General features: G+C 43.1%; 1 protein-coding gene across 6 annotated transcripts in view; it reads left to right on the forward strand.

Annotated features, from left to right (window-relative positions):
- PCDH15 (protocadherin related 15) overlaps nucleotides 1–23555 on the forward strand; it is a 455608-nt gene that overhangs the window by 356974 nt on the left and 75079 nt on the right. For all 6 annotated transcript variants that reach the window (XM_066618750.1, XM_066618749.1, XM_066618751.1 and 3 more), the window contains one exon: nucleotides 20618–20745. In XM_066618750.1, coding sequence (XP_066474847.1) covers nucleotides 20618–20745 — 128 coding nt within the window. The remainder of the gene's footprint in view (nucleotides 1–20617; nucleotides 20746–23555) is intronic.

Here is a 23555-nt window from a genome sequence, read left to right on the forward strand (position 1 = left end):
GCACTTTATAGCACTTTTGCAGCAGTTAGCATTGGCGGAATGCCTGTTCTGCCAGTGCTAAGGCCCAATAGGATCAGTCTGTCGATCTTGGAAAAAGTGGCTTGGATTAACCACCCCCATGCAATTAAGAAAACTCCAATATAAGGGGGAATGGCCAGAATTGCATGCACATCCTTGCACAGTCTGGAGACCACAGGAGAACAGGCCTCATGCAGACTGAATGCACATCGGGTATGGAATTGCAGTAGACTGAAATTAAAGGTGTTATTTTTGCTTCACTTCTCCAGATCGGTTTAATTCCACTAGTGCGGCAAGAGTTAAAAATATTTTACATGTTACATTTTTATTGAGAAAAATACTATACAAGACAATATATGCCAGGAGTCAAATGTATTTATTCGTTGTTTTAGCCTTGATATCTTTCAATGAAAGATATCAAGAGTTCCATTAATTTTCCAATCCATTGCCAACACTTCACCTCGGGCACAGAGAACAACTTTGAATAGCAAAGCGCATGGCCTTTTTTAATAGAAAAGTATCTCGACACCAGAAACAAGTGTTATTTAAGTCAAAACTGTGGATCATAATTAAAATGGAATGGTTTGGTTCAATAATATTGTAGTACATTCTTCTTGAATACGTTATGAAGAAGGGCTTCCTGGCACACAATCAGCAATGACTGAGAGTCTTTTGCACTTTTCAATAATCATAATTAAATGTCCATGAAACTAAATAAAAGAAGCCATATATTAATTGGTAATTTTAATTGGTTAAAATGTATGGCAGTTTAATTTGTGAAGATCTGCTTGCTTCATCCCAATTAACTAAACTTAATGGACTAAAGTAATAGAACAAGGCATTGGTCTTCCAATTTAATTTGATTAGATGAGTTTACTGTGTTCTTATTCAAGGGGAGAGAGAGACAGAGAGACAGGCCATTTTCACTTTTTCTAGGATTTCTTTTTTCGATAGCCAGCACTCTGATTTCTGTTCTTTTCTTTCTATTTTACACAGATGTCAAAGCTCTAACTTGAAATTATTGCAAACCCATATTTGCCTTCCAGTTCAATGCAAAACTGACATGTAATCAAATCATGGGATTATCCCGCTATATTTATTTCAGCCACACTAGACGCTGTGCCAGAACCACCTTTCAGAGCGCGATACCATAGTCTTTCGAGACTGAAGGTTGCCAATACAAATACAAATTTATTTCTGTGGAGTGGGATGGTCACCCTTATGTGGGTCACCCCACTCCACAGAAATAAATATAGAAGGATAATCCCATGATTTGATTACATGTCAGTTTTGGGCCATCCCTGTGTTATAGAGTCATTGTACAAACATAACAGTACAGATCATTCTGTCCCAGAAATTCATCTCAAGACATGGATATAGAAGGGAGTTCAAGGAGATGAAGCACAGCACGTATCATAAGCAATTGTTGGAATTAGACCAGTCTTCCCATTTGTCTCTAAATCATAACAACCATTAACCAAAACAACAGGAATTATGGCAACACATCTTATGAGAACATCCAAACACTTGCATAACCAGCCTTCTAAATAATAATGGATTGCAGAGCAATTAAAATAAACTCTGTGGTGAAGACGACTTGAATGTTATTGATTTCATTTTATGCTTTTGCTTCAGGCATATCTTTCTATCGCTTCTCATTTCCATAGGCGATATGCCAGAAATGATCTCTAGGACCAATGTGAGTGAATCCCATTCTTATTATAATTAGCATTCACAGAAAATATCACTCACCCCATAGGATTGTATCTTAAGGAGCACATACAAAAGATAGACAGCATTTCACATTGTTCAGGGTTGCTCAGGAACATGCAGAAGACAGTGCACAGTAAATTTAATGCTGTATGCTTATCAGTGGAACAAAATGTGGAAAGTGTTGCACAAGTGTTGCACAACTGAAGTGCTACCTGTTCCACGCGCAGGGCCAGCTAGGCAGGCGGAGATCAGGGGTCTCAATGCGTGGATGAGACGGTGGTGTAGGGAGGAGGGGTTTAGATTCTTTAGGCACTGGGGAACGTTTTGGGACAAGCGGGGCCTGTACAAGAGGGACGGGCTCCATTTGAACCAGAATGGAACCAGACTGCTGGCGCATAACATTAAAAAGGTGGCAGAGCAGCTTTTAAACTGATCCCTGGGGGAAGGCCGACAGGAGCCGAGGGGCATCCGGTTCGGGACTCCTCATCCCTATGGGATGAGGATGGGGAGGTTAGAGAACAACAAGACAAAGGCAGGGTAGGAGAAGAAATTGGGAAAGGTAGGGTGATGGGATGTGATAGACGGTTTGGCACAATGAGAGGATGCGGGGACAAAGGAGCAAATAAGCAGCCCATCCTGGGGCATTCCGTGTATAAATGCTTTTATGCAAATGCCCGAAGTCTACGAGCAAAGGTGGGAGAACTGGAATGTCTGGTGACAAGGGAAAATATTGACATAGTGGGCATAACGGAAACCTGGTGGAATGCGGAGAATCAGTGGGATACCGCAATCCCGGGCTATAAACTCTACAGGAGGGACAGGCAGGGGCGTGTTGGAGGTGGGGTGGCCCTTTATGTTAAGGAAGGGATAGAATCCAGCAAAGTAGAGATTGAAGGTGGGTCCGACTCCACCGTAGAATCTCTGTGGGTTAAATTACCAGGCTTGTGCAGCGATGTAATACTGGGGGCGTGCTATCGTCCTCCAGACCAGAAATCTGATGGGGACCTTGAAATGAGGAAACAGATCAGGGAGGTGACAAGGAAGGACAGGGTTGTAATCATGGGGGACTTCAATTATCCTCATATTGACTGGGTCAATTTGTGTTCTGGTCACGATAAGGAAACTGGATTTCTTGACGTGCTAAATGACTGTGGCTTAGATCAGCTAGTCAAGGAGCCCACCAGAGGACAGGTGACTCTGGATTTAATTTTGTGCGGTACGCAGGACCTGGTTAGAGATGTAAACGTTACTGAGCCATTGGGGAACAGTGATCATGCTGCGATCCGTTTTGATGTGCACGTTGGGGGAAGAATACCAGGCAAATCTCTAACAAAAACCCTTGACTTCCGACGGGCGGACTTCCCTCAAATGAGGAGGCTGGTTAGAAGGAGGTTGAAAGGGAGGGTAAAAAGAGTCCAGTCTCTCCAGAGTGCATGGAGGCTGCTTAAAACAACAGTAATAGAGGCCCAGCAGAGGTGTATACCGCAAAGAAAGAAGGGTTCCACTAAATCCAGGAGAGTGCCCGCATGGCTAACCAGCCAAGTTAGAGAGGCTGTGAAGGGCAAGGAAGCTTCCTTCCGTAAATGGAAGTCTTGCCCTAATGAAGAGAATAAAAAGGAACATAAACTGTGGCAAAAGAAATGTAAGAAGGTGATAGGGGAGGCCAAGCGAGACTATGAGGAACGCATGGCCAGCAACATTAAGGGGAATAATAAAAGCTTCTTCAAATATGTTAGAAGCAGGAAACCCGCCAGAGAAGCGGTTGGCCCTCTGGATGGTGAGGGAGGGAAAGGGGAGATAAAAGGAGACTTAGAGATGGCAGAGAAATTAAATGAGTTCTTTGCATCTGTCTTCACGGCAGAAGACCTCGGGCAGATACCGCTGCCCGAACGGCCCCTCCTGACCGAGGAGTTAAGTCAGATAGAGGTTAAAAGAGAAGATGTTTCAGACCTCATTGATAAATTAAAGATCAATAAGTCACCGGGCCCTGATGGCATACACCCAAGGGTTATTAAGGAATTGAAGAATGAAGTTGCAGATCTCTTGACTAAGGTATGCAACTTGTCCCTCAAAACGGCCACGGTACCAGAAGATTGGAGGATAGCAAATGTCACGCCTATTTTTAAAAAGGGAAAGAGGGGGGACCCGGGAAACTATAGGCCGGTCAGCCTAACATCCATACCGGGTAAGATGGTGGAATGCCTCATCAAAGATAGGATCTCAAAACACATAGACGAACAGGCCTTGCTGAGGGAGAGTCAGCATGGCTTCTGTAAGGGTAAGTCTTGCCTCACAAACCTTATAGAATTCTTTGAAAAGGTCAACAGGCATGTGGATGCGGGAGAACCCGTGGACATTATATATCTGGACATTCAGAAGGCGTTTGACACGGTCCCTCACCAAAGGCTACTGAAAAAACTCCACAGTCAGGGAATTAGAGGACAGGTCCTCTCGTGGATTGAGAACTGGTTGGAGGCCAGGAAGCAGAGAGTGGGTGTCAATGGGCAATTTTCACAATGGAGAGAGGTGAAAAGCGGTGTGCCCCAAGGATCTGTCCTGGGACCGGTGCTTTTCAACCTCTTCATAAATGACCTGGAGACAGGGTTGAGCAGTGAAGTGGCTAAGTTTGCAGACGACACCAAACTTTTCCGAGTGGTAAAGACCAGAAGTGATTGTGAGGAGCTCCAGAAGGATCTCTCCAGACTGGCAGAATGGGCAGCAAAATGGCAGATGCGCTTCAATGTCAGTAAGTGTAAAGTCATGCACATTGGGGCAAAAAATCCAAACTTTAGATATAGGCTGATGGGTTCTGAGCTGTCTGTGACAGATCAGGAGAGAGATCTTGGGGTGGTGGTGGACAGGTCGATGAAAGTGTCGACCCAATGTGCGGCGGCAGTGAAGAAGGCCAATTCTATGCTTGGGATCATTAGGAAGGGTATTGAGAACAAAACGGCTAATATTATAATGCCGTTGTACAAATCGATGGTAAGGCCACACCTGGAGTATTGTGTCCAGTTCTGGTCGCCGCATCTCAAAAAAGACATAGTGGAAATGGAGAAGGTGCAAAAGAGAGCGACTAAGATGATTACGGGGCTGGGGCACCTTCCTTATGAGGAAAGGCTACGGCGTTTGGGCCTCTTCAGCCTAGAAAAGAGACGCTTGAGGGGGGACATGATTGAGACATACAAAATTATGCAGGGGATGGACAGAGTGGATAGGGAGATGCTCTTTACACTCTCACATAATACCAGAACCAGGGGACATCCACTAAAATTGAGTGTTGGGCGGGTTAGGACAGACAAAAGAAAATATTTCTTTACTCAGCGCGTGGTCAGTCTGTGGAACTCCTTGCCACAGGATGTGGTGCTGGCGTCTAGCCTAGACGCCTTTAAAAGTGGATTGGATGAGTTTCTGGAGGAAAAATCCATTATGGGGTACAAGCCATGATGTGTATGCGCAACCTCCTGATTTTAGGAATGGGTTAAGTCAGAATGCCAGATGTAGGGGAGAGCACCAGGATGAGGTCTCTTGTTATCTGGTGTGCTCCCTGGGGCATTTGGTGGGCCGCTGTGAGATACAGGAAGCTGGACTAGATGGGCCTATGGCCTGATCCAGTGGGGCTGTTCTTATGTTCTTATGTTCTTAACTTGTTGTGCACATGAAGACCTACTCAGAATCACTTCTGTACTCATAAGTCTCCTTATGCAGCCAAAGGAGAATGCAACCCATAGTGTTGCCAGTTGTCCAGGTATGTACATTGGTGTTCCATGCTTTATCCTTGAGAGTCCCTGAAACAGGCGCTTAGGATGCTTCTGTATGATACTTCTGTTTGTTTTTGTTTTTTGAAAGATGGAAGTGCAAGATTTTTCTAACCTTGATTATGCAAAGGTTGTATTCTTGATTATATAAAACACTGTTTTTGGCTCCCCCCCCCCCCATATTCAGTTGCTTGTTGCAATTCAGAGGATATAATTTTCTTTTCAATAAATGTCTGTGTGCCACAACAGTTTCAGTCCTGAGCTTTTGGCAGGTAAATACATGCCAAGCCAAGCCTTCCATTTGCATTACCAGACATGCTAAAGAAGAAGCTTCTCCCACTCAATTCTGAGATCTCTCCTGCATTTGGATAAGAAGACAGAGTCTCTTCTATTTAGGGGTCTAGACATATTTGTAAAGTGTCTGCATCACTTGTTGTTTCCAAACAATTTTCTGGTTCTTGTCTGTGCCTTGTTCTCAGACGAGATAGAAATGACCATTAGATAAGCACTTTTCTTTTTCCCTCCCTTTACAACAGAAGCAGGCAATGATGGAATAAAGCAGTGGTTCTCAAACTCTCTGGGAGAGTTGAAGCCTCAGTAAGTCCTTGCAGGTGCAGGGGGAGGCAGCGACATGATCCCCAGGATTGCGCCGCTAAGGGGGGGGCACAGGGACTGGCATGCACTTACCAGTCCCTGTGGCAGCTTTGCGGAGGTGCAAGGAGCCCACAGGGGAGTCCTCCACAGGGCTCCCCGAAGCTTAGAAGGTGAAAGCAGAGCAATCGCGCTCCACCTCCCCAAAACTGGAAGTGCCTCCCCCCCGCCCCTTAAGGGAACAGAGGCCAGGGCCCTCAGTCTGGAGCATTGCAATGCCCTAGTTTGAGCAGCCCTGGAATAAAGGATTGTAGTTCTCCATGGTGTGGATATAGGTGAGGATATTGTTTCCTTACCCTTGCTTCCCTGGTTGGTGGGAAAGCAGCTAGCTGGTTGTTTTAGTTGGAGAGAAATGTGGAGGAAGAAGTGATGGAGGTGGTTGTGTTCCCTTCAGTGGGGGTGAAGTAATTGCATGGTTACTGTCTTCACCCTGCCTAAGAACCAGTGCACATGGCTTGTGGTTGCCATTCTTGTGCCTGTGTGGCAGCTCCCCAGGCAACGGATCCCTGTGATGATCTGACATTTTGCATGCTACTAAGGTTCTCATTGGCTGGTATGGCAGGAGGAAATATCGCAGTATTCATGTCCCACACAGGATGACTTACGATGAACATATGAAAGCACTTTAATTCCTTTCTTTTGAAGTAAAATAGTATTGTACGTATTTTAAGAAATTCACAGCTTTTCCTGCTTCACAATCTTTTATGTATCTTAACGAACAGAGTAATTCTGTGCATGTTTACGTGGAAATACATTTCATTGTATTCAATTGGTGGTCGAGGTTGTCAATTCCAAGAGAGGTTGTATAGAACTGCAGCCCAATGCCTATTATGCTGAGCAAAGAATGCAACTTAACTATTCAAGAGAATGAAACTTTCACTTCCAAGAACAATGCAAGACTCACTGTAGATGGCCAAAAAAGGAACTGTGAAGTAGAATTGAGGATTTTAGCAACTTGTCTCAACCACCAGTGATCCGACCCTGATGCCGCAGTGGCAAAGGGGAAAAGTTCTGCAACCCACTTCAGGGAGGTATCCCATGGCATTTCCCCCCCCCCCCCGACAATGAGGCCTGATTAGTCAGAGCAATCATCTCAGTATCAAGCTGATGCAGCCTTTTGCACAGCCAGTGGGGATGATGGCTCACAGGAGAATGGTGGGGCTCTTGCCAAGGCTACTGAAAACTCTTGGAAGCTGAAATCTTTCATTGGAGAAAGGGAGGCAGGCAGCCCTCGGTCAAGCTGGTGCCATACTTTCGCTCTCCAAATAGCAAACGAAAACATGGTTTGAATGAGGAGCACAGAAGCGATACAGGAAAACAGAGAAAATGAGTGACAAGATGTGATTTTTGTCAGCCCAATTCAGCACAAAAGCCCTTGTGCTGATGCAGCAGCAGCAGCATCATTGCAGCTTGCGCTGCATCCTGCAGGGGAATTTTGTATGTTGGAAGTCTCCTCAAGGTAAGGTAACATTTGTCCCCTTGCCCTGGGGTAAGCCCCAGCCAGCACAATGAGTCTACTTGGACCTGCAGCAGCGAAATTGCTGGCGCAAGTCCAAGTTAATCCATGTTGGCGGATCAGGCCCAGGAAGGAGGATAGGGTGCAGTGCGCACTGACACTGTCAGTCCTGCCCCCCAGGCCAAATCTGCTGACCCCACCCCATTGCCTTCCTCTGCTCACCTCGTTCCATCCCCTCACTGACCTCCACCTGCCCCTGTGCTTCCTGGCAGAAACTTACCTGCTCCAGTGTGCACTGAGAAGCCCCCCATATGATCAGGGTTGTATTCTACTAGTTTGAGCTGGTATGTCCAGCTGCATCCCTTCACGGATGCAGAGACAAGGAACTTACTACTGTGCTGCAGCCCTGGTAACTTCTTGACTTGATCACTGTAGGGTGACTTCTGTGTGCACTGGTCCCTATTCTGGCACCAGCAGAAAGGCCTGGAAGCTGTGCTGTCACAACATGCTTTACAACATGTTTGCAACACCAAGCACCTGCAGAGTGGCTGCTCTGCTGGTGTGTGATATGTATGATTATGCCACAAAGAAGCAGTAATTTTCAGTATAATAATAATAATAATAATAATAATAATAATAATAATAATAATAATAATAATAATAATAATAATACAGGTATTTATATACCACCATTCTTGGTCTTTATTCAAGACTTTATTCAAGGCAGTTGAATAGGCAGGCTATTTCAATCCCCGTAGGGATTTTTACAATTGAAAGAAGGTTCTGTCTTTCAAGAACCACAACATTCAGATGTTTCTTTCTGATCTGGTTTCACATTCTGGCCTCCATCCTCCCATGCTCAGAGCAGATGGAATAACTCGGCTCAGCTTGTCAGCTGCTTCAAGGTCGCACAGTGCCGGTGGCCTCGAACTGGCGACCTGCGGATGTTATCTTCAGGCAAATGGAGGCTCTACCCTCTAGACCAGACCTCCTGCCCTATAAAGTATAAAGTAAAGTGTAAAAAGTATACTTTATATAAAGTATAAAGTATAAAGTTTCTCCACTTGGAAAGTAGCAATTCCAGTTATTCAGGTGTTTTCATTCATAAGAGATATGTCACAAAACCTACCCATTATTGTACAGCAACTCAATTGGCACTTGTCCTTATGCAGTCTCATTCTTACAAAAGGGGATGTCCCCTATCCTGTCATTAATGCAAAATGCTTTTCCGCTATCTCCAGATTCTCCCGCTACCTCTAGGTTCTGAGGCAGTATGCTTCTGAATACCACATATAGGGAAACAACATTAAGAAAGATATATACTTTCAGCTTTTAATTGTGGGCAAACCAGAATCATCTGGTTGGCCGCTGTGCGAAACAGGATACTGGACTAGATGGGTCTTTGGGCTGACTCATCAGGGCTTTTCTTATATTCTTATGTTCATTCCCCATAGTAGGATCAGAGGAGTTTTGGTACAGATTTTCCCATATTCAAGCTTTATCACATCTGACAATGAAGGTGGCTATTTATATTTTTCAACTTGATTCTCATATCCCTCAGGTATTATGCTTGATGGTTGCTTATTGTATAACTGCAGACAGTAGTTGTCACAGTTTGTTATTGTATTTTAAATTATTATTCCTGTTAGATGTGACACCCATGTTTAGCAGTCATTGACTATGATTCGGTGGAAGGAGCCTTCAGGCTGTTCTAGCATCAATCTAAAAATGGTCATGGATACAAATATATGTTGAAAAATGTCCTCAAAGAGAGAGGTGTTGCCAATTGGCAGATGATGCCTAGTGGAAACTTCATCTTAGGTAAATGTTACCTTTGATCACGCTCTCCTTTTTCCCCTGTTGTGTCAGGCTGTTTATAGCTATAGCCATAGCTTGTTCACAGAAAGAATTTATCTTAACTTCGGTTTCATCACTTTCTGCAGCAATTGTCATGTCCAAGAACTCATCAACAAGAGTGATGAATATTTCTCAGTTTGCATACAGGGGGTCTCTTCCCTTAAGTCTGAAACTTTGGTCTTTATAGTTATAAAATTACTAACATTAACCTAGTGGTGTAGCTAGGTCATTTGACACCTGGGGCCCATAAATTTTTCACTCCTCAGCAGGTAAGGATGCCCATCAGGATGAGGAGCAAATTCAGGTGCCAGTTGGAATGGGAGTCCAGGTCTACCCAGCAGGTAGATCTGGGCTCCAAATCCAGACAGGAGCCCAGGTCTACCTGCCTAGAAGACAGCTCCAGAGGGCAGTTGGAATAGGATCCCAGGTCTACCCAGCAGGTAGCTCTGGGCTCCAAGTCTGGATGGGAGCCCAGGTCTACCCAGCTAGCAACCCTTGGCCACAGAGGCCAAAGTTCAACCAGGAGCCCATCTCTACCACCTGATTGACTTGAGCTCTGGAGTTAAGGTAGTGATCATGCCTCCCCCCAAACACAAACACTGGATCCATCCCTAGTGTCATTCCCCAGGGTTTCACCTTGCTAACACCTTATTGGTTCCATGCTGTGTAATAATATCTGATTGGCTCTTTGAACAATCAGTCTCATTGGTCCATTTTGAGTAAAGCAAATTGTGCTTCTATTTATTTAAGACAGTTGCATTTTTGTTTTCTGGTTTTTTGGCCATAACTTTTGATAGAATTGAGATATTTCACTCTGTGTTTTTTTTTTTTCTCATTGCATTATACTGTGAATTGCACATCAAATGGTATATAACATGATGGTATTATTCCTAACAACCACAATTTTAGTGATTTCAGTCACTCATGGTGTAACCTCCCCCCAAGGGTGGAACCCAGGTCAGACCAACCCCTGCCCCCTGCTAGCTACCCCACTGCATTAACCTCCATAGCCTTTTAAGTGCTTGTGGGAGTCTGAGAGATGAGGAACTAAATGGTCTCCTTTTTACCTACCTTACCATCTGCGATTATTGAAAAGAGGCAATTCAGATGGCCCTGTCTCAGTATCTGTTTAGAATGGTAAAGGACAGTGGTCTCTCCACATTCTCCTTTCTCAGCATCCCTGAGGAGCAAGGAGAAGCATCCAGGTAGCAGCAGCATCCACTGTTAGGGCAGAGATATAATAGCAATGTGCAATCCTATGATGATGCTGGGCCAGCACAGTGGCTGCTGCACCAGTCAAAGGGTGTCACAAACGTACCATGAAGCATGTTCACAACACCATGTGAGTAGGAAGTGCTGGCAGGGAGGCTTGCCTCGACAATGCTATCTCTGTAGACCCAACCACCAGCAGAATTTGCATGAGAAGCTGAAGGAGCAGGGGGAGGTTTGTGGGGAGGTGGCTTATCAGGGCAGAGGCAGGGTGACCAGATACAGTAGAGGACAGATACAGTGGAGTGCCTATACCTTTAACCAACATTTTAGTAGGTGCAGCTCAACATGGAATGGTTTAAAGAGCTGCACCTGCCAAAATTCCCTCTTCTATATGATGGTTAAAAGTATAGGCACTCTGTCCTCCATTGTATCTGGTCACTCTGGGTGTGGGGGGGAGGTGGAATGGGATGGATCAGGCCTGGGAGGGGGCAGTATTAACGACGCAGGCCTCCACCATATCCAAACTCCCCTCTCAGGTCAACCGGCATTACACTGGGATGCTCGGGTTTCCACCAGCTAAGTAGCTGGTAGAGATCTGAGTAACCCCATAGGATAGGCTGGGGCATTACTTGGGGTAAGGGGAAAAATATCACCCCAAGAAATCCTTCAGCCTGCTTCCAATCTGGGTTAAATGCAGTGGGGACCATGTGGCCCCACTGCACCAGCACACCTTAGGGCTGGGCTGCCCATCACTTTGTCAGCATTTCTCTTTTCCTACCCTCTAGTAAACATCATCATAGGGACCCAGTTGCAGACCTAGCTGACTAACAGCCCAATCCTATCTACACTTACCTGGAAGTAAGTCCCATAGATCATAATGGGACTTACTTCAGAGTAGACATGCATAGGATTGGGCTGTAATTCACCCTGCCACAGTGCCCAACCTGACTGACCCCTGACATCTGAAAGGTAATGTGCTATTTGGTCCACTGTATTAAAGTGAAAAATATTTTTTTGTAATTAATTGTAGCTTTTGCTCATTAATAAATTATAATTAACTTACGTTTCAGTATGTCAAAAGTGCAACTATACTGAAGTTTGGATCATACAGGGGGTCCCTGTATCCATGGATCCTGTATCTGCGGTTTCATTTATCCACAAATTGGGTCCACGCCCCCTCAGGAGGCAAGGGGAGCTCCGCTCACTTCACCTCCAGAGGGTCTTCTGAGCCTGGCAGAGGCCATGCATGCCCACAAGCAGCCTCTGTTGGTTTCAGAATGACAAATATAGTTTAAAAAGTTCCTTCATTTCTGTGAGTTCAGCTATCCTCGGGTGGGGTGGAGGGTGTTCCAGAATGGAACCCCCTGTGAATACAGAGGCAAGCCTATGTGTTGTTATATTATTATTATTATTATTATTAATAATAATAATAATAATAATAATAATAATAATAATAATAATAATAATAATAATATATTAAGGAGTCAATCAATTGATTAAAATGCACTTTGTTAATCAGCAGAAAATTCTTTAAAGTTTGTCATTAAAGAATTGTAATCTGTGTGGGTCATGCCAGATTTTTCAGTAAGGAACAGATGAGTTTATTTTACCTGCCAGCGCACAAAGTCATCCTGGCAGATCATTAAGGGCCAAGCTAAATAAATCATTACTGATACCCATCCAATTATACTGCTCACCCACAGTTTGATTAAAGTGGCCTTAGTAATAGAGAGAGCCACCTGCTCTTAACTCACTTGGAGTGGAACAGCTGCTCTGCTGTTTGAGCTGGGAATCCCTTTGTGAAAGGGTCACGTGTGACCCAAAGGTGATAGTTCTGAGTGTCCTCCTGGCAAATATGTCAGCATCACTTCAGATTAAGTACATATTCCTGATCTATCAAGACAATGTTACCATCACTATTAACCGCATATAGTTGCTTTGTGCCTCATTGTACCCCAATTCGCATAAGCTCAGCTCATTATAGTTTATTAAGAACACATTTGCCTTAAGATGCAAAAGATGGCCTAGAAATGTCAGAAGGCATTAATAAGCTAAACTTCCTGAGTTGTACAACAGAGATCAGTGACAATCTCAGGGAATTCTGGAACAAAGTTTCACACACACACTGATTTTTCAAACCACTCTTAGAGCACAATCCTAAAGATGCATCCGGCCAGCACAAGTCCCTTGCACCAACCTGGGAGGGTCACACCTCCGTGGAAGTAAGCCGCTTGGCACACAGAGGTGCGCCGGCCTGCAGAACCTGCATCCAGCCTCCATGATAGAACAAGCACGACCAGCGTGGGGGCCTGGGGGGGCGGGGAGAGGGCACGGAGGAGACATTTCAGGGCCCGGAGGGCAGGTGGTGGGCTCCTGGGTGAGCGGCAGGGAGTGGGAAGCTGAGCCAGGATCTGGTAATTCCTGGGTGGTGCGGAGCGGCTCCTGGCTGCTCCGTTCTACTCAGATCTGCTCCACCTGATACAAGAAAGTATATGCAGTGCATTATTTTGAGCTGGTGGGGCACAATGGCTGAGATTATGAATTGAAATGTCCCAGGTTAAAATTTCATATTGGGCAAGCCACTGTTCTCTTATGGCCTAGTTTGCATGTGTGTGTTCGTTTATGTTCCTCTTTTAAAAAAAAAAAATAGCAGCCCAAAGGACTAGGAAACAAAGAGGAACAATAGCGGGGGAGTTGAGGGACTTTAGGAATTGCCTGTCTCATTTCACTCCCCACTGCACCCCCACGTGCTATTTTAAAGAAGAAAATGCTGCCATTGCCTTTCAATAGACGCTTTTTTCTCATGCTAATGGTATGCTGGGCGTAATCAGGAGCAAAAACCATGGAGGGGCAAAGTCCTAAACCCTCCCCTTGGGTATGTGTTCAGAGTAGTGTTGTTGCTCCTCAACATTTGTTGAAAAGCAGTATGTAAATATGCTTAATAATACATATTATTAATAATATTGAGTAACCAGACTCTAAGTCTCACAGCCCTATCCTAACCAACTTTCCAGAACCAATGCAGATCTGAAGTAAGGGGAAAAACATTCCCTTACCTTGAGGAGACCTCCATGACTGCTCCCCTACTGCAGAACGCAGTGTGCGTCCCATTGGCACAACTGCATCGGCACTGGAAAGTTGATTAAAATTGGACTGTCCGTTCTCATGCAATGTGGGGGTGAGAATACCAGCTACGTCATTGGTTTCCAAACTGGTGGGTTGTGACCCTCCTGGAGACCTGGAAATGGGTCATTCCCCTTAAGGATAGTGACCCAGAAATGGGTGCCCTGATGGCACCACAGCAATTGTGGCACTACAGGGACTCAATGACTTTTTTACTAACCTGAGGGGATGTGCTGTCCTCCAGGAGGGTCTGAGAGGCTCACAGCTCCTCTGCAAGCCTCCCCACAGCCCCACAGGGCTCAGTTCAGCAAGTGGAGCCCACTGCCAATTTCTGATCAGAGCTCCAAATAGGACTTTGTGAAATGACTTACATTATAAGACTGTTGTAGTAATTATTGTGATAAGTACTCTGAAGTGTTACATAAACACAAAATATTTCTTCTTGTTAATAACGCTGGACAACAAATTTCTAAAGTGAAGGCATTTGAAAAGAGAAAAACATAATGATCATAAAAATATACACTTGATTATTTCTTCTTCTAAGTGTCTATATTGAAAATATAACCTGGTAATTAAAACATAATGTTAAAAAGGATGTTTTAAAAATCCTCAAAACATGAAACAAGAATGCATCCCATTTACTTTGTCCCATATTACACAAACAGAGCCGCTGAATACTGTGCCTGCTCTGATATGCACATATCCCAGTCACTTCATCTGGATTCCATTTCTTGGTCAAATTAAAGGGCGACATTAAAGAATGTCAGAAGCTAAAAAATGGATTTCAAGGAGAGGATAGATGGATAGAGATTTTGTTTTAAAATCTCTTAGAATGTCAGAAGCTAAAAATGGATTTCAAGGAGAGGATAGATGGATAGAGATTTTGTTTTAAAATCAAAATAATTCTGGCCCCTATCATCAAAACATTTGTCTCTGTCTTTAAGCTACACCTGTCTGTGTAAAGAATGATTGATACAGGATTTTAGTATCTGTTAACCCAAACTGGAGGACAAACTGATCAGTATCATTTGACATGCAATTGGATTGTTGTAGTGAGTTGCTGATCAGAACCTTGTTAGAAGGAAGTAGTTAGATACCTTATTCACTGATGCTGTGTTCTCAGTCTGCGAGACCCAATGAAATATATGCCATGTATAAAGATGAAGTGATGAGCTGAAAAGAAGGTGCTGATAAAATTAAATGTCACTGACGTTCAAGCTGGAAGGGAGATTAATGTATGTATATAAATAACAGTATGGAATAAAGGGCTTAAGGCTTAATATCAGACATTTAGATACACTGAAATAACCCAGCTTTAATAACCCATTTATGTGGATAGGATTATTTGATATTTTGTTGGTATTGGATTGATTCTCAGAATATGGTTGTCACGTGGCAGCTCCATATGACTGCCCTTTTGTGTATACTAGCCAAATAGATCAGCCACTGTTTCACACTTTTTCTGCACTGTGACCAAATATAGCCAGTGGCAGCCTTCATTGGACCTGTGCACTAATATATTATTGTACCAATGCATATGGTGAGCCATTATGCAGAACTGGTTTATGTTAGGCCAGCAGTTTTAAGCAGTCTCTGTATGGTACTCTATTTTGAGAAGCAGATTTCAATAATGTTGAAAAGAGGCTTTGATTACTCTGTCTTGGGCTTTCTGGCCATGATGTAGAGCTACCACTGTTAAGGTCTGTTGGCTGGAGTCTGTTCTTGAGGAATAGAACATTAAAACCCTAACCTGCACTGGTACAGCCAGGCCACATGACCTGCACTGCATCTAATGCAGGTTGCGAGGCTGTGCAAGTCACTTCAGGGTAAGGAAAACTTTTCCCCTTGCACTGTGTTGAGCCCCAGCCTACTTATGTAATATTGCCTGGACCAGGGATGGGGTCTAGGATACAGTGCACGCTGCCACCACTGATCCCGTCCCCTCCGGAGCCCCGTTCTGTCCTACCCCACCCAAAACACTACTTCCCCACCCCCAAAACACTCTCCTGCCATCCTCTCCCACCCCTGAGGTACAAAAGTATCTCCTCCAGCCAGTACAAGGGCTGGATCCAGCCCTGGTGAGCTGGTGGAGACCTCTGCACAAACCTAGCCAACTCCAAAGTTGGTGCAAACATGCCTTACAGCACATTTGCGACACTCAGGAGCTGGTACAGTGAGCCTACACAGGATCCAGTTAGGATTGTGCTGTAAATCAAACAAAAGTCAAAGAAGAGGAACCTGTATATGGATTTATAGTCAGGGCCTCTGAAAACAGTTTACTAACAGTTTTTTAAAATGACAATCAATCAAAAGGAGAAAATGCAATAAAAAAAAACAGGATAGCAAAGCAACAAGAAAATAAAAAGCCTACTCCCCCCCCCCCCATGGCAATGAAGAAATGGAATAGGGAAAACCTTCTCATTTTTAGTCACATCCAGTCCATCAGCTTGAGGGGTCATCTTTTTAGAGGTTAGGCATGATGCGAATAATAATTTTGTGAATGAAAACATTTTCTCTCAGTTGCCCTCTTAAGGTTTCCTCTTTTGCTTGACTGATCTGCTCTTTTCATGTTCAGTCTAGTTTTCAGGGTATCCTCTTTCCTTCATTCAGGGCAAGATAATTCTTTAGTAACTCTGGGGTGGCAGTTGAGTAAGGAAAGGCCAGTCAACTAGAACAACTAGGGGCTTTTAATAATGCAGTTACCATGATATTTCCTATTATTATGCTGTAATAGGATAAATAGTGTTCAGTGGCTTGGCCTGTTTGCCCATTCCCTTTGATATTAGTGTATGTCCAAACCATTTTTGTTTAAGTCCTGGAAATATTGACTGTCCCTGTACTATATATATATATATATATATATATATATATATATATATATATATATATATATATATATATATATATATATTCAAACCAACTTACACCCATCTGAGGCTGATCCAAATTGGCAAAGGAACCCCCAAATCCTTTAAACTCCATCTTTAGTATTTACAAACTATTACACAGGCCAACACACATTTTGCTTCCTTAAACATTACACCAATTCCTGGGTATATTTGGGCTGCTGATTCCAAAAATGGCATCTTTTTGCCCTATTACGTCTAGGTTTGGAGACACGGCATAGCCTCTTTAGTGAATGGTTCAAGCAGCTTCTTCATGTGGAAGCCTACACCATGGCTTCCACACGAGGAAGCTGCTTGAACCATTCACTAATGAGGCTATACTATATCTCCAAAACTAGACATGATAGGGCAAAACGGATGCCATTTTTGGAATCAGCACCCCAGACTCATATCAAACCACCGTAAAGTTTAGGAAAAACTTTTCTGACCCTCAATTTTGTAGGCCTGTGTAATTGGCTAGGGCTCCTTCGATATACCCCCTTTCTCCTCCTTTTTGCTTTTGCTTAGTATCTGTGAAATGGAGGACTCAATAATTCAGTTGATACCTTGTTACTTTTAGCTGCTCTGTTGTATAAAATATTACTGTGACATAGATTTATGTCCAGAGTAACTGTTCTATGAATGGAAGCACAGTGCATGAATGGAAGCTCGCTACAAAAATGGAAGGCGCATTCATGGAAACAACTTGCTTTCAAGGAGTGTATTTCTGTTCCTGAAAGCATTACTCGGTATGCAACTCAATATAAACAATGTATACCATTTTTCCCTATATTGTGAAAAAGCCTGTTCATAACAGACATATCAGGTTCCTCACATTTTCCTTGCAATACATAATGCACCAGCTTAGAGGTGGGAAAACAGCCCCCAAATTACTTTATGCTATTTTCTTTCACACAAATAGCAACTTTTATTTGTAGCTTTCTTACTATGCTCAGCTCCTTTCATACTGCCCTTTCGCCTTCCTGTTCTTTCTGATATTTCTAATGATACCAAGCTGTAGCTAAAACATACAATCCAATACTTTATTTTGGACCAACACAAAGTAACAAAGAAAAAGAAAAAGGCAGCAAGCTTTCAAATTTATACAGTCCTCACCAAACAGATAGTAAGCAAAAGGATACGGGAAGGAAAATGGGGGAGCTATTTTGGAGGATTTTAATTGAGATCCAGAAAAAGAACAAACAGAACAAGGCAAACTTTGAATTCCCAATGCAGGAGATAAATTTAAGATGATGTACTAGTCTAACAGCTTGAGTGCTTTGACCAGAAGGCAAACCTTAGGTAAGTAAAAATGGAGGGCAGGATGGACTAAGAAAGGAGGGATGGAATCCTGGAATTAGTCACTGCCACCAAAATCCACTCCTTTCCCCAAACCGCCCCCTGCCCACCAATGACAAGCTCCTTCCACCAACTTACCTGGGGAGTGTCTCCAAATGGGCCAGCAATGGTTTGAAATATTGTTAAATACACAGCCATAAAAGTCCCATAGGACTGAGCCATAAAATAAATTGTAGTAAAATGTGATGTTATATGTGGAAGAGTATTAAACCCCTTTAAAAAAAAATTCACCTATTCAAAATTAAAGTCATATCTTCTGGTAGTAAAATAATGTCCTCTGTTCAGAGGTCCCTTTCCTGGGTGGCCAACTGCAGCATTCTCAAATTCATAGAACAGTGGACATATTTCTTCATGAGAAGAAAAATAAATAATCCCAGGTCAGCCAATATCTTTCAGCTGTGAAGCTGGAAGCTTCTGATTTAAATTTCATTTCTGTAGCGAATTTAGTAGATGGCCATAAGCTACTGTCTTGCAACCGCTTCACCTATCTGCAATATAGGGTAATAATGCTCACTGTTTTTCCTATGGAATTGTTGTTAAGTATTTCTGGGATAATGTATTAGGCCTGCAATCCTATACATGCTTACCTGGGAGTAAATCCCATTGAATGCAATAGGGCTGATTAGACATGCTAAGACAAAGACATGTCTAAGAAACAAAACTAAAATAATCAGCATGAGGGCTGGGAAAGAAAGCACAACCCAATATATAGCGCTATAAACAGCTATAACTTGCTGTTGTGGAAAAGAATCACCTCATTTCTCACTGGCAAATGGGATTTATTTCAGCAAACTGACTTCTCAGTGTTTTCAGCAATGTGTCAACTTCTTTGATTATTGAGCCTGAAAGTGATGTTTTCCTGAGATTGCTGTGTGCTTTTCATTCTGGGGTTGAGGCTTTGTGCACTTGTACCCAAGGTTATCTCAGAGATCAAATCTAAGAGACCTATTATTTGGCCTGAAATGAGTTTGCTCTCCATTTTGTTGACGGTATTGCTCATATTCAGCTGATACTGGATACCAAACTGTAGTTGTGATTGCAAGGCTGGAGAAGTTTCCCTGATCAGGGCTTAGGCCTAATTATAAAATCAACAGCAGGGATAGAGGAGATTGTTCTAGTCACTTCCTATTTATAATTAAAGGCCCCAATTGGGGCAAACTGTGGGAATAAACCCATGTCTAACTGGACCCTTAATTTTGGTGGAGGGTGATGTCAATGTTTTGGGACACATAGAACCACCTACTACACTAATACCTTATAGGAGATGCTTACCCAGACTTCCTATGGTTAATCACATATTTTCTCTTCAACAAGGCTCCCAGAGTGGCTTACAAAAAATTAGTCAGTGCAAAAAGGTGGGTTCTGCCTCACTGACTTCTTGTTTCTCCTCTTCTTCCTCAAAGCGCAGTTGATGGGTCAATGGCCACTTTGAAGGGGGAGGAACCCAATCTATTTGAAAGATGCCAGCAAGCCACATAGACTTGATTATGGTGATGGTTCTTCCTCCTTCTCGTTGTAGGGTCCTTGGTGGTTCTGTGGCCATTGTTCTGATTTCTCATCAACATCTTTGCTTTGGCTTACATAAAATGAATCCCAGATAATCTACCATTTTGAGTCCTATCCCACAGCAACTTTATGTCTACCATCCCTCTCTTTGTGTCACTTGTCATCATCCCCACTGCCCTTAATGAGATAGTGTTGCTGAGTTTGTATGTTTAAAAATCCAACCTCATGAAACTCCTGGCTAGCAAAGCTGTGCTTGGAACAAGTCACAGATCCCACCATAGCAGTGCAGTGACATGACTTCTCAGTAAAATAGCAAAGATCAATGAGCTAGCAGGCAATAGTTTATGTCATTGCCATTGCAGCAGCAAATGTCTTGCAAGACAAGGATATTTCCAAAAATCATTCTATGGTGAAGGAAAGTTCAAAAAGGAAAGAGCAGTGGTGTAAAGATAGTATCAGAAACTTCTACCCCAAGTGCCATCCCATAGACACTTCAGCCACCAATAAGCCAATAACATCAGCAGGACCCCATGCATTTAAAGTAGCATTATATATGCTTTTGACACCACAGATTTCAGTCACTCCCCCAAACACACACTTTAAAATCCATTTTCAGTAAATAAGCTTGAACACTTCTCTGGTACAGCAGAGCCATTGCAACACTTTATGAGCTGCTGTAGAGTCATTTTTTACTCAAGTCTGAGTCATTATGAGAAATACAGTGCGAGTCAGGCTCAGTCAAAAAAATGTAAGGAAGCACAAACACACCCAAAAGAGTTGCAAGCACACACAAAAGTGAGTTGGAACTAGAGTCTATTTGAGTCATGACTCGTTTTTGAGTCACTGGCCCCAAGTTTTAAGTCAGGTCTGAGTCAATGACATCTGTGACTCAAGTTAACATGAGTCGCAAAAAACATGTTTTCACGACTCCAGGCAAGTCTTTACAAGTCAAGTTCCCATCCCTGCTTAATACTGTAAATTAAATTACTTCTATTTGTGTGTCCCTCTTCAAAATTGCTCATGATGACTTAATACATTTGAGATGTCCAAATTCTACTAATTTCTTGTTTTTGTTACAGGTAATACTGCCAAGGTCTTCATTGAAATACAAGATGAAAATGATCATGCTCCTATCTTCACAAGAAAGCTCTACATAGGAGGCGTGTCTGAAGATGCTAGGATGTTTGCTTCTGTGATGAAAGTGAAGGTAGGAATTAAATTATTCAGGTAAAGACTACTGATGTGCAGGAGCATTTTATACTCATTACATACATATTGCATTACATATCCATTTGGAAGTCTTGAAAGGTGCAGCTGTAAGCTTGTATACCAGCCAGTTCTTAACACTTTACCTGCACATACTGTCAGGTCTGTTTATATAAGAGTTGTCATTTCTTTGTACGCATACAGAGTTGGGGCTTTCCGCAAATGGAAATATTTCTGCATGGGGAAAAAAATCTCATTGATAGAGACTTCATAATTGGTTCTCTGCTTAAGCAATTTCTGCCCAATGTTGCATATACACAATAGGGACCAAAGGTGTACACCTGTGGGCTGGGCATGTCAGGCCTTGGCATCTCTCAGGCCTTGAATTGTTATGAGCCAGGATGTGGCAGACAGGGCCTTGATGTCCAGGCCTGGTGTAATGTAAACAAATGTAACTGCAGCACTGATTAGTAATCCAATGCACCTGTGTAAGGTGGGATCCATGTGACTCAGGTAGATGTGAGCTGAGGCACGTAGCCCATGGAGGAGTGGTGCAATGCACCACTGGGTAGCCAATCAGAGCAGGTCACAAGACTATGAGGTCACCCTGTTCTGATTGACTGGCTCCGATATATAAGGAGACTGGTGCAGACACCAAGTGTGGGTTGATCGTGGTGGATGTTCTAGGTGAAGTGCTGCTGGTTTGTTTTCTGCTTATCATGACTGTGCCTTGCTGTATCCCTGACCTCTGGACCGTTTGACTGACTACTCTTCTGCCTGCTCCTTATCAATACATGCTTCTAAACTCAACAAGCCTATGACTGTGTCTGTGGCTTTGTTTGGGACCAGTTGCTTCCTGTGCTACCCCACTATGCTACTGCTCTACTCTGCTGCTGACAAGGAGGCACATTCCATCTTCCTCTGCCAGCCCGACAGGGTAAAAATGGGTTAACATAATTACTGATGTCAAGAGAAACTGGTGTTTTAAAGGTGTACTTTTCAGTGCATGCTGATAGTCATTGGTATGATACTGGCGTAAAATTGTAACTGACAGTTTCAGTTACGGATCAGCCATAGAATTGCTGCACTGGATATTGCTTCCCTAGAGTGCTACGTAAGGGTGCATTTTTTACTTGAGAGCAGGAGATGGAGTGGCCTGAGTACTCTATAATATGATATGCTATGGATCTGTGGGGACCATTGAAACCATTGGATTTTGGAGAACAGTGCAACCCATTACCCAACTCAACTGCAGTTTGTTTGGTGGCAGAATCAGCTGGTGCTGGAGCAAGTTACATGGATGTTTCTACAGAGGTAGAACTGGATGAATTCAGATTATTTGTGGGACAATCCTATGGTGCCTCTTGGGCTGGCAAAGCAGACTGTCGCAAACGTGCCATAAAGTAATGTGCAACAGTGCAGAACGTCACAAATGTGCAACAGTGCAGCATCTTAGCTACTGTTAGGTTAAGATTAGAATTAGGGAAAAAGAAGGTTCTCATTATTTGAATTTTCCTACCATACCTGAGAGCAGTAGCATAAAGACCTAATGGCAGAGAACAAATGGGATTGCTAGAAGAAATTGCCCATGGTCTATGAACAGGATCCCCGTTGGCTTTATATTCAGCACATTTTAAATGTGCACAGAATCTCTGGAGCATCTTCTCCTTGGAAGCTCATTTGGCCGCTATGATTCTGGCCTTTAGATGCCATATTTAATGCATGGCTGTTTCAATGTGTTTTGGGAAGAGGGTGAAGTTTGGGGAGGTTTTTTGGATTTGTCAGTTCATTAGTACACATCTGCTGCTGGTTGCTTATTAGTTTGGACTTTTTAAAATTATGTGGATTGTTTTTCATTTTTACATTGTAAATCAAATCTTTCCCTGACTTAAATGTTGCCTCTTCCATGAACTTTTTAGATGCCTTTAGGAAAACCACTCCTGAAGTGCACCAGCTGTAAAATAGCATAATAATACTTACTTGCAGGGTGGTTGTTCCAATTATATCAGATAATTAATGCCAAGTGCTTAGCATACTCAGAAATTGTTTATAGAAATGTTAAGTATTAAGTAGCATGATATGTTTTCAATGTTTTCATTTTGTGAGCTGCCTTCTGTTGCCTTTGGCAAGAAAGGAGGCATAAAGTGCTTTGAACTAACCAACCATGAAAACAACAACAAAAACAAACTTACTTGTACATATATTTAAGGTTGATCCAAAAATAATCTCACACCTGGATTGTTTCAGACAAAAGAAGGTCAATTTCTTTGGTCCATCAATTCGGAGATTTCTTCCAGATGGATGTTCTGTTGTTGCTGTTTGCTAAATGGTGAGGATTTATTGCTGAAGTCCTAAAGTGCTGCAAAGAGATCATCGCTACTGAGCTGCATGAAATCCTCTGCCACTGCTGGAGAGAAGGTGGAGTACCACAGGACATGAAGGATGCAAACATCTTCACACTATACAAGAACAAAGGCGACAGGGGTGACTGCAATAAATACCGCGGCATCTCTCTCCTTAGCATTGTAGGAAAGCTGTTTCCCTGAGTTGCACTGAAGAGGCTCCAGGTACTTGCAGAGAGCGTCTATCCAGAATCGCAGTGCGGATTCCAAGCCAACAGGTCCACCACCGATATGGTATTCTCCCTTAGACAGCTGCAGGAGAAATACAGAGAACAACAACAGCCACTCTTCATAGCCTTCATAGATCTCACGAAGGCTTTCGACCTGTTCACCAGGGACAGCCTCTTCAAGATTCTCTCCAAGATCAGATGTCCACCCAGGCTCCTCAGCATCATCAGGTCATTCCATG

Source organism: Tiliqua scincoides, chromosome 3 (genome assembly GCF_035046505.1).
Source record: "Tiliqua scincoides isolate rTilSci1 chromosome 3, rTilSci1.hap2, whole genome shotgun sequence".
NCBI lineage: Eukaryota > Metazoa > Chordata > Lepidosauria > Squamata > Scincidae > Tiliqua > Tiliqua scincoides.